The sequence below is a fragment of the Tubulanus polymorphus genome, chromosome 3 (genome assembly GCF_964204645.1).
Source record: "Tubulanus polymorphus chromosome 3, tnTubPoly1.2, whole genome shotgun sequence".
Taxonomy (NCBI): Eukaryota; Metazoa; Nemertea; class Palaeonemertea; order Tubulaniformes; family Tubulanidae; genus Tubulanus; species Tubulanus polymorphus.
In genome coordinates, this window is record NC_134027.1 from 11,782,385 (window position 1) to 11,797,152 (window position 14,768).

A 14,768-nucleotide genomic window follows, 5' to 3' on the forward strand; every position below is an offset into this window, starting at 1 on the left:
AAAATAACTGGATTCCGTCTACGGACGAACAGACGGACGGACGGACGGACGAACGGACGGACGACGGACGAAAAGTGAACGCAATAGCCCGCTGGGACTAAAGTCCCAAGTGGGCTAAACACGAAAGCAACGTACCTGCTAGTTTTTGTTGTGGATCCTGCGATGACGTGTCAGCTTTGGACGCATCTTGAGTTTCTTGGGTAATGATAAAACCATGAGACTCCAATGTGCCAGGGGACATAGTCGCATATTCATTGCTCAGGAGTTGAACTGTCGAGAGGTAATGCAAGTCATCAAATTAACGCTATGAAAAACTACACTTAGATAAACAGGATGGTCACTTTTATTTGACTTGCTTTTTCCCCGAATATATGTGGAGACAATACACAAGTTCAAAGTGAAAATGATATAATTTGAGTACAAGTTTTTCAAATTTTGTTACCTGAAATTGATTGTATTTACAATTGCATGTAATTCAAATTTATACAGATCACAGGGCTGGTATCTGGCTGGTAATCTGAGGGCATTATTCATTAGCATGGGAATGACTGATTACAGCTCTAATAAACAAGCATGATTGAACAGCAATCATAAACGCCATAAATATTCTGATCTTTTCAAACGTGACCCATATGGCTAGTTTCAAAAAGGAACCAAGCTTTTGAAACAAAAAAGTTAGACCTTCTATCTAGTAATAGGGTACAACTTGCCTATTGGTAAGGTTAACATACCTAGAAAGGATATAATAAATCAAAAACCGGCTAGTGGCGTAGCCAATCACGTTTGGAACACTGGTCATCGTTTTAATTTTGATAAAGCCGAAATTATTTATACTTCCAGCAACAACACTAAACGCCACATAGTTGAGTCTGCCCTAATTACTCTTCACTCAGATATTAGTTCCAATTGAAATAATGGCTTTTCTCCGCATAATTCCCTTCTTTCTAAGTATATTACTTCATGCCTTGCCAAACACTAATTAATTACTCACTCGCCAATTTACTGAATTAACCTGTCCTCCTCTGTATATATACCCCTGTTTTTAATCTATATCTCACACCTGACGATGATCTCTAGAGTGAGATCGAAACGTCGTGTCTTTTACATATTTTTGTTTGAATAAATAAATTCTGGTTTTTAACATACCTATTAACCCTTCTGTATCGAATAGCAGAACATGCGCATCGGGATCTTTTCTGTTTGAACGAATTCCCTGTATCATCATCGGGAATGCTTGAGGTTTAACGCTGTTGTCCGTGTGCGTGTTGGTCGCGACGTTTTTATTTGATAAATGTTGTAATCGTTGTTGCGCGAGATTTTTGAAAGTCGCCAAGTTACGTCGACGGAACGCCTGCGCGATGCTAATATGCGGATTCGCGAGGTTTTCGTTGGTCGCCGGACCGGTCGTTACAGGCGCGCGTTCTCCGAGCAGTTCGTCGCAAGCGGCCAGTATTTCTTCGGCCGTTATGCCCTGCACGACACGGTCCAAATGTCCTGAAAGAAAATTATGAAAGCTGTCAAGTATAATGTTATAATATAATGCTACTTTTTTGAAAATAATCAAATTTGGCCTGTTCCTAATTAGATAGCATATTCAATACTAAACTATGCCATGAAAAGCTAGACGAGCGACTTCCAGAACCATTTAGCATTCATATGCAATTATTTTCCGAAATTAGGCACGGGCCTGGTCTGACGTTTTTGGTTGGACCAAAATTCATAGCCGAATAGCTTTGAGTGAGAAGTGCTACGTTAGGAAATGCGCACAGATTTTACAGGGAATAAATCATTGGAATATTCACTTCATGTATCTCTATCATATGAATTGCTATATGGATTATATTTTACAAATACCGGTATTAGAGATTGATATGGCAAAGACCTTTTTCCTCTAACAAATATTCGAAAAAGTTTACGGCTTGTCTGCTATCACTTTTCCACAATATATATAAATAAACACATCAAACCTTAAGACAATTGATCAGTGTCATCAAAATTTTCCATGAAAACTTCAAACTTTAAGTGCTGATTTTGCCGAACAACAATGGCCATAAGTTGGCCATCTTGATTCCGATAGGGCCAATTTTTTAGTGCAGTTGTGCCTATGGTAAATAGATGCGCATGCACGCAGTCAATCTCTGAAAAACTTCAGGAACTTATAGAATACTTAAAGGTCTAAGCAAATGGGTAGATGGTGTCACAGTCATGTCGTCTGGTCAAAATACACATAATTTGCTATAACTTCAATGGGCCCTCCTGTGCCTAGAAGATGCTTTCATGTAATTTCAATAGGCCAGTTACCTATTCCGAAATATCTAAGCCATCCAATCAAAAATTACTGCATAAAAACTAAGACCAACAAAAAATATTGGCCTACTCCCTCACTTTATATAGATATGTATATATACCTGTCTCCATTTGCCATACATAAACAGTGCCATCCGTGCATCCGATGACGATAAAATCATCCAGAGGGCGCCACTTGATTGTCTGCACTGGAAACAGTTGCCGAGCGGCGAGCATAATACATTTTCGTTCGCGTAAGCTCAATAAAGCGACCGAATGGTCGCTGGCTACAGAACACACCGATGTCAGAACACGATTCTATGAAACAGATGAAAATGAAATCTTTTATCGATTGTGGAATTTCAGATGTCAAACTATAGAATTCTATCCCACACTGATGAAAGATCAACAGCTAGTGGTCCAGGGATACCACTGTGTCTTCAAAGAAACCTTGAACTTGCTTATCATGCCTTGAATAGCAGTGATTGGATTGAAGGATAACATAACAAGCCATAGGCACAAACACTTGGTAGGCTCAGGCTCAAACTCGAACTCCAGAACTACCATGCGTTAGTTCCCATTGCAGTTTGGATATGTTGTATCTAGGAGCAATAGCTAAACTTTTGGAATTTCGACCAGGTTCCTAAGTAAAGAAGTCATCTTCAAGGCCACTGAAAAAGAGTTTTTACAGCCGCTAAGTGACGCATTGGCCCATCCTTTGCATTGCACAACTAGACCCACATACTAACATTGTACCCAAGTTTCGTCAAGATCAACCCACTATTGACGAAGCTAAGTAGACAGCAAGAAGACGGCTCCTAGTACTTTATTTATACTTACATTACAGTTAGGAGGAGGCACAAGTAGTTGAGTAATTTCACCTCCATGATTAGTGAATGTATGTAATTTGGTCCGCGTGTATATGTCCCAAAGTATCACCGTAAAGTCGATCCCTCCAGATAGGAGGTGCTGGTGCTCATAACGAGTACTATCGTTAAATGGATAGAGCAAACAGGTCACTTTACCATGATGACCTTTTAATACTCGAAAGAGTGATGTGCCTAAAAATGTAATAGATGTTATTAGTAAAGAAACCATCGTTCATGTTGATTGATACTAAGGGAGATATTGGCAGACGATAATCATAATGAAGTCACCTCTCCCCAGGAGATTCTAGCAGCAATCATATGGCAGCAATTTGGCCCAGTCCAAATTCGCATGGATTAGACCCGAGTCAAATTTGGCCTGTGCATAATTAGAGAGTGCATTCACACCTAAATCACACACTTGATACTAAACAATGCTTTAACAAAGTGCTGAGAGTCACTTCCGGAACCAGTTGTGTTTCACACGCAACAATTTGTCCTGCGCAAAAAACATTAGCTTGGGCCTGGTCAGACGTTTTTGGTCAGGCCTAACAGGCACATGCCCATTTGGCACCCGTGTAAACAGTTGCTCTGGCCAAAATTTGGCAGGGCAAAATATGCTTGTGTGATAGTGGCTGGTAAGTAATTGAAGTAAAATACCTGTTTGAATGGTTTGTCCACTATCTAATAGCTGAATGATGGCACTTTGAGTAGCAGGCACAATGACGATAGACCCGTTAGCCCGGCCGCACACCAGTTTACCTTGTGATGGTATATATACAGTAGCGGTAATCTCAGATACTATACCCTGTGCAGCAGTCTATGAAATAAACATACATCATTTTTCAAGAAATTATATCAAGAATTATGTATTTCTCTAATACAGCTTATAGGGGTAACTAGGTTTTATGCTAAATCATAATTCAAGGGGTCCAGGGACACATTTGTAATTTATTGCCATTACAGAATATGCCTATGTAAAAACATATATGGTAAAACCACGTCACTCAGTTATTCAACGCCTTCTGGTGAATATATACACAAAACTAATGACCTTGAAACCCACAATAATCGTAGAGCATGTCAGGAACTACAATTTTGCAATCGACTGTGGAAACAAAATACCCTAGGTTCCAGTACATACGTATGGAAATACCACGTTATTCCGCTATCCAATGTCCAATTGTAGGAAATGTGATGAGCTATAATTTTGCAATCAATTGTGTTTATAAAAGATGGCTGCCAATTGTGTAATTGTTTACTGATCATAAACCCATCTGATATGTTAAAGATCCCTTTCCAAAGTATTCCCATCCAGAATCTCAATGAAAAATGGCAAACCATTAGTAAGCTACAGGTCTTGAAATTCAGGCACACAATAAGGACAGAGGCTGGTCATCTTGTGTTCCATCAAGGCAATATTTTGTATGATAATGGGCGCATATAAATTGATCAAAGTTACCGTACTTTAAAATTTCCTGTGAAATGTGTAAACTGTGGATTTTCAACGAACAACACCAGTCACCAGTCAGCCATATTGAAACCAATTAGGCCAGGTTTTGGGTTGCAAATGTGTCTAGTTAGATGTATAAACCTCACGTCCCGTGTGGGCTAAAAGTCAGTTAATTCACACACTTTTTTCACTAGGAACAAAAGATTACTTACAATATCGTCAATAATTCCAGAAGATGGCTCATCTAAGTGTTCCCATGCCTCGCTTAAAGTTACGTTAACTTTTGACTGTTTCACTGTTAACAAAAAGAAATGCATACAAGGCTAAAATTGCGATAAGTAGCTCCATAAAATCAAACGAACTCTGGATTTATTTTGTTGAACCATTTGTCATACCGGGCAACCGATCGAAACTTTCTTGACGAACCAATTTCATTTGTTTCTCAGAGACTTTCGGAATTTCCCATACAACGAGCCGACCTTCGGAATCACCGCGGATCAAGACTTGACGATGCCTTTCTCTTGTTCCCATGAAGTACGCCATCGCTGGTGGACACGATAGAGGCTATGGAAAATATACAAAGAAATAAAAATTTGTATCCCGACTTACTGACCGGTGCATGTGCTACAGTATAATCATTCCCTCACCTAAGAGCAAAACCCGCAGTTGATAATCTAACAATTTATTGACACACTCAGAAGTCTTAACTAAACTTCTTCATCAGAGAAACGAAAATAAATTTGGTTACTTTTTCTCTCTGATGATGAGGTTTTATCAAAACTTCCAAAAAATAAATTGTTAAATCATCAACTGTGGGTTTTATTCATTAAATCTGAAATACTGAGATTAATATCTGTCTACCAGTCACTGTCCCTCCCTCTTCACTATGCGCTGGAAGAGCTGGACAGCAATCTGGCAATAGTAGAGCACTGTCTTTACATCCTCCCACAGTGTTCACACTGCATTGAACTAAGCATTAACACTAGCACATGGTCTGCGCTCAATAAATGGAACGGACCAATCCAGGTCAGTTCTTAATCATTATGGGGTACCCACACGGCTACTGTGGCAATCGAGGATTGCACTTATGGCAGGCGAGGATCCGCCAGGTTGGCTAGTGGTTCCTCGATGTCCACGTTTCAATTTCTTCTATATTTCAATTAAATTCGAATCAACTTTTCTCATCAGCAAATCTTTTCTCAGTAAAACTATACCATACACTCATTGGTGACGCCAATGTTATATAATTTTGATGACTTGTTTGACAAAATTTCCATATCGGAGCCTAAAAATCCAGTTCAAAGTTCATTGAAAATGGAATAATTTTCCCTATCTATAAAGGGGCACTCAGGTTGCCCTTACAACTGCGACTACAACTGAGAGCGACTGATTCGAGCAGCTGGCAGCGATCGTCAGCGACTGGTTTTTTGCCAGTTGCGGCGACCTGAGCGTGTCTACAACTGACAACAACGGGTCGGCGACGTAAAAACTGCCAGTCGCTATGAGTTGAACATGTTGAACTTTCAGCAACGCGTCGCAGCAACTACCACTAGTTACCACGCGTTTTTGTCGACCTGAGCGCTTCTGCAACCAGTTTCCGATATCCAACTAAGATTACCCTCACTTTGTCGCTGTTTATGGGTTCGAGTCCTGCTATGTAATGTTTATTAAAACAATTCTATTTGGGCCACTTTTCGTCAATAACTGACTTTTTGTTCATTCTATAAACACTGATAAATAGAACAGTCTTCATCTTGAAATAAGCTCTAAAAAGTGATTTTTGAATGAAAATGACAAACTACTTTATTGCCTTATTATTAGCAGATTGAATTGAATCGATGAATCCCAGCAAGGAGATGTGGCTTAATTTGCTTAAATCAAGAAATACTTGAACTAGATATTCAGTCAGAAACAAAAATATGCGCTGATAAACATGGGCGGCGCTATTTTGAACAGATCACGTGATCAATTAAATCGTGCGCTGCAGCAACGGTCGTAGGCGACCTGAGCGCGCAGCTGATAAGCGTTGAACGTTTTAATCAGTTGCTGGCAGTCATTGCTGTAAGCGACCTGAGCACAAAAAACATCTCTAATTTGGTCCGTTCTAAATTTTTCTATTCCAGGTATACACCAAATTAGAACGAAATAACAGGAGAGAGTGTAAACGCAGCTATGATGTAGACGGTTACTAGAGATTAGAACCATCTGATAAGATTGAAGTCAATCAAGATTGAGTACAGGTAATATACGGAATTTATGAGGGAATTAATTTTGAAGAAATCATCGATTGCATTTGATTGGAAAGCGTCGTTAATGTCAAGGTACACCAATCATTAAAGTCGGTGCTTATTGTATGATTCAGGGGGTAATCTGATATTACTGAGGCAACCTACCTTATCAACATAAACATTAAGTACACTATAGGCATGTGGAATGTTGGAATGAGTTCGATTTGGTCCGACATTGTGGTGGAATTCCGGATTCTGCGAGATCGCACTAAAACATAATAATCAAAGTAGCAAAATGATTAATTATCGATGACATCGATGCAAAATGTTGTCAGAATTCACCAAGAGAGTAGGGAAAAAACTCAATGAATTAAAAAAAAAAAGAAGCAATTTAGATTCCATCATTCATTCCAAGTTTGATGGTTCTTGGGGCTCATTTTCTTAGACATGTATCAGAATGATAAATGTGGCCAAAAGAAGCTGCAACAAAATTATTTGCAACTTGGAAAAATCAGAAAAAAATCGCCGTTTAAAGTATCGAAGCTGAGCAGACGTTTTTATACCTAATTTTCAAAATGCCACAACACTCGTACACCATTTCTGAGAATATGAAAACTTAAGCATTTCCGAAGCAAATCGTTGTAAAAAGTTCCAAGCTAAGCGCATAAGAATTGTTCTTTCGAATGTTAAACTGCAAAAGGAACGCTTACAGAGGCTTTCCGAGATTATATTTTTTGCGACCTCAATATTCAACACGTTATCCGTTATCAAGATATCCGTGTATGTCGAATTGAGAACAACATTTTCATGCAGCACGAAAGGTAGAGATAGAGATAAATCAGACGATTGATTTGTGAATCCAAAAAAAGGATGACTGGTCAGAAATATATAATACATCAGAGATGATCACACTGAGGGGCATCACACAAAATGGGAGGCTCTTTTAAAATGCAATATATATATATATATATATATATATATATATATATATATATGTGTATATATATATATATGTGTATATATATATATGTGTATATATATATATATGTGTATATATATATATATGTGTATATATATATATATGTGTATATATATATATATATATATATATATATATATATATATATATATATATATATATATATATATATATATATATATATATATATATATATATATATATATATATATATATATATAAAATTGTATTAAAAGAAAATTTTTAAGCGTCTGCGGTAATGATAATGATTATCCGGAGGTTGTGTGCAGACATCGCGAGAAGAGCTGCGTAAGCATCTGAAAAGCGCTGTCACAAGTCGGAAGATAGAAAAATTAAAAAAAAAAGAATTATATATTCAAGAGACGAAAGCATATCAAAAAAAGAAAAGTCTGTGTTATATCAACCGATCGACACGATACATTCAAGAAAAGAAAATAAAAACTTACGCATTTCGCATCGACGATGACATATAAAGCAGTGGAAAATATTTGCAAATGAAATTCGATCGTCGATATTTTTCGAACGATCGAAAACTAATCACGAACGAAAAATAATGGACATGACTTGACTATCGATGACGCTATATATCTATTGCAACGACTGCAATTACTATAAAGAAATTAATCGAAAAATAACGAAAACGCCATGCTTCAAACCGCATGAATTGAACCGGGAATTTTGATGATTATCGATACGTATTGGACTACACCAGATAGATTGTTATATAAATATCGAGTAAGATGCCCTCAGCCATTCCATATATATATGCATACATCCTGGGCCCGGTTTCGCAGTGATTCAGAGAACTAACTTGCCAAAATCGAATGAACAATTGAAGTCGTGAGAATAACTCAAAAGATACCAGTAACATACTGTATGTATTCGCAATCCATAAACGGATGTGATCTACATCAGACCGTCCGTGAGCGGAGTAATTTTCAACACAAATCACGGGTTAATCGAAAGAGAACTAGAAATTAGGATTTCTTAAAAATATTTCAATGAGTGAATAAACAAGCAGTTAACCCTTTCAGTGCGTCTACATCACAGAGCCGTGTATAAATCTGCGATGAACTTTGCTAGCACACCGCATCAGGGTGTTTCGGTGTAATTGCTAATTAGTTATCATTGTTATTGAAAGTTGGTAGCACCTGTTGAAATATTAGTCCCTGTTGGGTTATCCTTATCCGAGGGTATCGATTAAAGTAGTACCTTAGATATTGTCTATATACATTAATCTACGAAAGTCTATGAAAACTTTAACTAGGGGTCCAGGGAAGCCATGCCCACATGGGAAGTGGTTTCAAATGCTCAAGAATCTAACAATTTCAATATTCAACGCCCCCTGGTGACGATATACAAAAACCAATAACCTTAAAACTCACCACAATCATAGTACATGTCACTAGCTACAATTTTGTAATTGATTGTGATAACAAAATATGCCTCCTTACCAATTAAGATGGAAATACTAAGTTATTCTACTGGTGACCACATGCGAAATCCAATGACCTTGAAACTCACCACAATCATAGAACATGTCATGAGCTACAACTTTGCAATTGATCATAGTAATAAGATATGCCTAGGTACCAAAATAATAAGGAAATACAAGTTATTCTACTATTCAACGCCCCCTGGTGACCATATAGAATAGCTAATAACCTAACAACTCACCACAATCATAAACGATGTCATGAGCTACAACTTTGAAATTGATTGTGGTAACAAAATATGCATAGGTACGAATATAATATAGAAATACTAAGTTATTGTATTATTCAACGCCCCCTGGTGGCCATATACCAAACCCAATAACCTTGAAACTCACCACAATCATAGACCATGTCACGAGCGATATTTTTCCAATGGATTGTGGTAACAAAATATGCTTAGGTATCAATATAATGTGGAAAAACTTTTTCTCACCTACCAATGAGTACTGATGACACATATTGGCCGCCAATTGCGTCATAATTGGCTGATCAAAAATACCCGTCTCAGGTATAAAACATCCCTTTCCAAAGAATACCCATCACAAATTGCAATGAGAAATCTCAAACCAGTAGGAAGCTACAGGACTCAGAATTCGGGCCAAAATTAACATTTTTGGGTACTAAAAAGGTCATAGGACGGCCATCTTGAGTCTGATCGACCCTATTTTTCTTATGCTGATGGGCCCTTGGTGTATTCAAATATATACAAAAGATCAAGGTAATTGATCAATACATCTTCAAAATTTCCCTCAAAAAATTCAAAAATGTATAAAAAGTGCTGATTTTGGCGAACATCAATGGCTGCCAGTCGGCCATCTTGATTCTGACAGGGCCAGTTTTTGGGCTGAATATGTGTCTAGGGTAGATACATGTGTAACCCAAATATCAAGACATTACATGGAAGCGTCTTCAAAACTTCCCAAAATAACTGGATTCCGTCTACGGACGGACGACGGACGAAAAGTGAACGCAATAGCCCGCTGGGACTAAAGTCCCACGTGGGCTAAAATTATGTTGTACTGTATACATTGAATATCATTATCAATACTGGTATATCAATAAATATTCATGTTAAAATACAAATATTCATGCAACCAATGATATACGACAGGGCAGTATAGACGCACTTTAGCGGTATGCCCATTAAAAATGCACTGGAGTGTCATTTTGTAAAATTATCTCCAGAAAACTAAAGGGTAACGATTAGTCAGCACTGAAAGGGTTAAAAAGAAACTACTCTCCAATAACGTGGCGATACTCATCATAATTTCTTTCGATAAGTGGGAAAAACCTGTTAAATTTCCCAATCCTTAGTATATATTCTCCATCGGCTCGATTCGAGACTCTGGACAGAATTGGATGTTGGTAAATTTCCGCGTGACCATGAAACCGAGCCCAATATGAATTTCGCTCGCGCAATACTACGTATCTGCATGCCCAGCATCACTGCTTTATATGTTTCATAGTTTTTTTTTGGAGACTGATGAGAAATATTGAAGTTACCTGTCATTCTCGATTGCTCTACCTTTGAGTATGCTGCAAACAGGTAGATACTTTTAGAGATTTTCGTATACCTGTACCCATATATATTTATCCACATATTCGGTCTAGAAAATTTGGCTATCCTATCTATATTATTTCGACGAGCCCGATAGAACAACATGTCCCAGTTCCAAAGTTCTAAGAACTTGACCAGTGGTTGTATGGGTGGTTGAAATCTTTCCGAATATCAAAAAATAACCCAATTTTGACTCGGATTCAACTCACAACTGTGGCACTGGGTTCTGGACCTTTGGTTCCACAGTTCTAGGTGGTTGAAATTAAAATCTGGAAATGAACTGATTTCAATGGTAACTGAGTATCGCGTTTAAGTTTGACCAGATCTAATTCAAACTCGCAACTGTGGAACTGGGTCAGGAGACTGGATTGCTCGCCGTATATACGTAGTAAACAGATATATGAATATTCTACAAATAGTAAAAGAGAGATAGGAGGGAGAGCCACCCTAAGTCTTACAGGGAATCCTAGAAAAATACATACTCAATCTTCTGTTCAGGTTCATGGCTGCTGTAGCATAAAAATCAAATTTGTAAAACATACAAACATGCCATAAGCTTTAAAATCACCTAAATAACAGAGCTCTTCCAAATCATTGAATAAAGTGTATATTCAAAAATCATGCCTGGAATTTGAATTTCTTGACAATATGCCTGTACTGCTCTTTGGACCGAATATAAAACTTAGGAAAACAAACTTCGAAAATGTTTTAAATCTTTGGAGGACATTATAAGACATAGATTTACGACATAATAAGTTTCTAAAGATCAATTTTCAAACAAACTCACATTTCTATACTATTCCTAACCACGTGAGCGAGAAGTACATCAATTACTTATGTTCTAACATGTATTGTCACAAAATTCTCTTCCTTAGAATTACCAAGGACGTGCATAAACTAGAGCGTCCATGGAATTACTAATAGCACCTACCAGCAACACCTGAACTCTTCCACGGCATTGAGGTATGGGAGGAATTGGTCATGGATGACAGAATGAGGAAAGCATAGTAATAAACATAATTACTAACAGCATATAAAATGGATAATTTCTTTAATTTCGATAAGAATATTTCCAACCTCCCTTAATAACTCACTTTTTAGAAGAATCAATATTTTTGAGTACAAATTTCTATTTCCAATTCAATTTACTAAGCATAGATTTGTCATTAGCACGAGTCCTCAACATAGCAATCATCCAAGCTACCCCGACTTCAGCAAGCTTGATTGAATATCCATTCTAATTATGTAATATGTCACATATATTTACATTATTCTATCCATATATTTTTTGGTATCTTGGGAACATCACCAATGATAAGATATTTTTCTGCAAAACATGTTTCACTAAATATCGACAATGAAAATGTATTTCTTTTTAAACGCAGCGCTGTATGCATTGGGCTTAACCTATCAAGACTCTATCTTATACATGAGCAGATCTGGGGTCTGATTATGGGAGGGTTGCACCTCAAAATAGGGCATATCATATAATTTAAAGGGCAGCCCGAAAAAAGCTTATCTGAAAACATTAACTCATTTTTGAAAATACCGTAAAGAGGCATATGAATTTGAACTTTTTCTATCAGTTCATCATTTTTCATTTTCCTGTAGAATTTTCGGGGCAGCTTGACTTTTTGAGAGGGGGTGCGCACCTCTGCAGCCTCCCATTGGATCCGCCCCTAACTATAGCGGCTTTAAACTGGTATTAGAATCAAAATCCATGAACATACATGAATCTTAGAACCCATAAATGATAAGTTGTTCTTTCTTGTGATTGTGGGTTTTGCTTCTTTAACGGCTTTCAATGCTTAAGGAAGAGTTGAGATTGTTGCTGGAATGAAACTTTTCACCCGATTAAGTGACGGTCCTTGGACAAAAACAGCGGAAAAAGTTCTTACTTGATCGGAAGTTTATACAGGTATCCTTTGCCTTCGTTGCTCCAGACAATCACCTGATCGACGCTGAGGAATTCACCGCCCATCCACCGTTCGCCGCACGGATTCGATTCGGAACAAAGCAACGAAAAATCACCGGCATCATAAATCTGAAATGAACAGAAAGACAAGTTCATCTATTTTGTGAAAATAAAAACGATTAAAACAAATTTCACTTCAAGTAACAGACATTGATCTTGTTCGTACTGGGGGAACTTTTGGTAATTCCCGTTTATCAACTGATTATTACGGAAGCAATAAAGAGCCTCCAGTTGTCGCATTCCAACTCGACAAGTCACCATATTTATGTCGACATATCGTGACACATCGTGTTAAGTCGACTTAACAGGATATGTCGACATAAATATGGCGACTTGTCGAGTTGGAATGCGACAACTGGAGGCCCTTTATCACTTCCGTAGATTATGGACTTAACGGTAAGTCCGAACGATAGTCCGAAAATAGGGAACAACGTGATTGAGCACATAGTGGCTGTAGTTCAGACCATGGATGTTCTAGTTTATAGGTGCGAACATGGTTCAGACCTAGCTCCATGACGGCCGATTCTTAATTCATCAATTATCATTTGACCGACTTTGAAGTCAATATTGTTTCGGAAAAGACACCGGTTTTCAGAATATAAGCGTAATTTTCTACGCTAATCTTAATTGAAACTAATGTCTGTTACTTTTTCGTGGAGATCATGTTTTTCGAAAAGTGCTCTACACAATTGACACCAATGTGCTCATGTTTAAGACACTAAGATGGTACATAAACATATTAGGCTACTGTGCTTCTAAAAATGTAGAGCTAAGGCTTAAAATAAATTGTCTTTATTTCGCCTAACAACCTGCGCACATGAGCATTCTTCAGTTTAAAATTACCACCAGCTATTCTTCAACTTTCTCAAAACGCAGCAAAGTGGTGTCGATTTTAAACGATTCTTCCATACTGTTGACGTTATCATAATGCTCTGGTCGTATATTTTCTTCTTGCAAAAATGCAACATTCATTATCACCAGATAAATGAATTCTTACGGAAAAATGTAGAAAATGTATAAAAATAAACGATAAAATTACAAGGCTCTTTCCAGAGAATAGAAAAAGCCTTGATTTCATTTTGAGAAATCAAGTGCCCTGCAAATAATTTTTCATCGTGCTGTACAGCGTAATTGAGACAAACTTCAGCAGTACTAAGACTGCCTCTTTCTTCGAAGAAGTGCCATTACTTAAAGGGTACTGATCGATCTAGCAGCCACTAAGAAATGACATACCCGAGAAACCTGATTGTGCCACCAAAACACCAAGCCTTGATTAAAATGACGAAGCGATATTTCAAAATTCATATTCACAGTTTGCATAGATGTTCAATGTTTCAATTGAATTCAAGAATACAAATTCAACGAATTAGGTCTTATTCATAAGTGATAGCATAGACCTAGCGAAGGATAAACCCGAATAACCATTACTATTCCAGCGAAAAGAACAGAACAATAATCAAAATGAAAAGACAGATCTATTTCTTGGAAAGAACCCTGCAAATGCATGCAGAAGCCGTGTATGAAAATTAATAAAATTAACACAAGATGTTACTTCGTTACACTTAGTGTTAACTGTATTGTGAACACGAAAAAGGCTGATCCAGAACAAATGATCCACGATATATTGATAGTTCGGACAAATATTTGAACTGCATTGGTAAATATTGCTAGAGATGACTGTTGACTTAGTGACAAGTGACAATTACAGTGTTCCGACGAAAATATGAACGTGTAAATCAATCTCCAATACGTACATAAGGTTATTGAACATAAATATTGGAATTTGTCAAAAGCTCCTATCCAATAGTCTAAACTACAGTTACTGCGGTCTATATTCAAGGCAGGTTTCGATTGCGTGCTAGGGATGCTGAAATACACTTCTGGTGTGTTTGTTTCAACTATAGAA

The 14,768-nt window shown here is 37.4% G+C and overlaps 1 protein-coding gene across 1 annotated transcript in view; it reads right to left on the bottom strand.

The window, feature by feature from the left end:
- The window catches only part of LOC141901119 (WD repeat-containing protein 7-like), a 47,773-nt gene that overhangs the window by 25,092 nt on the left and 7,913 nt on the right, over positions 1–14,768 (bottom strand). Inside the window, exons 8-17 of the mRNA XM_074788206.1 lie at positions 12,786–12,931; positions 10,833–10,865; positions 6,999–7,101; positions 5,001–5,169; positions 4,818–4,900; positions 3,813–3,972; positions 3,127–3,347; positions 2,409–2,604; positions 1,147–1,494; positions 136–270 (exon numbers count right to left, since the gene is read on the bottom strand). Of these exons, the coding sequence (XP_074644307.1) occupies positions 136–270; positions 1,147–1,494; positions 2,409–2,604; positions 3,127–3,347; positions 3,813–3,972; positions 4,818–4,900; positions 5,001–5,169; positions 6,999–7,101; positions 10,833–10,865; positions 12,786–12,931 (1,594 nt within the window). The remainder of the gene's footprint in view (positions 1–135; positions 271–1,146; positions 1,495–2,408; positions 2,605–3,126; positions 3,348–3,812; positions 3,973–4,817; positions 4,901–5,000; positions 5,170–6,998; positions 7,102–10,832; positions 10,866–12,785; positions 12,932–14,768) is intronic.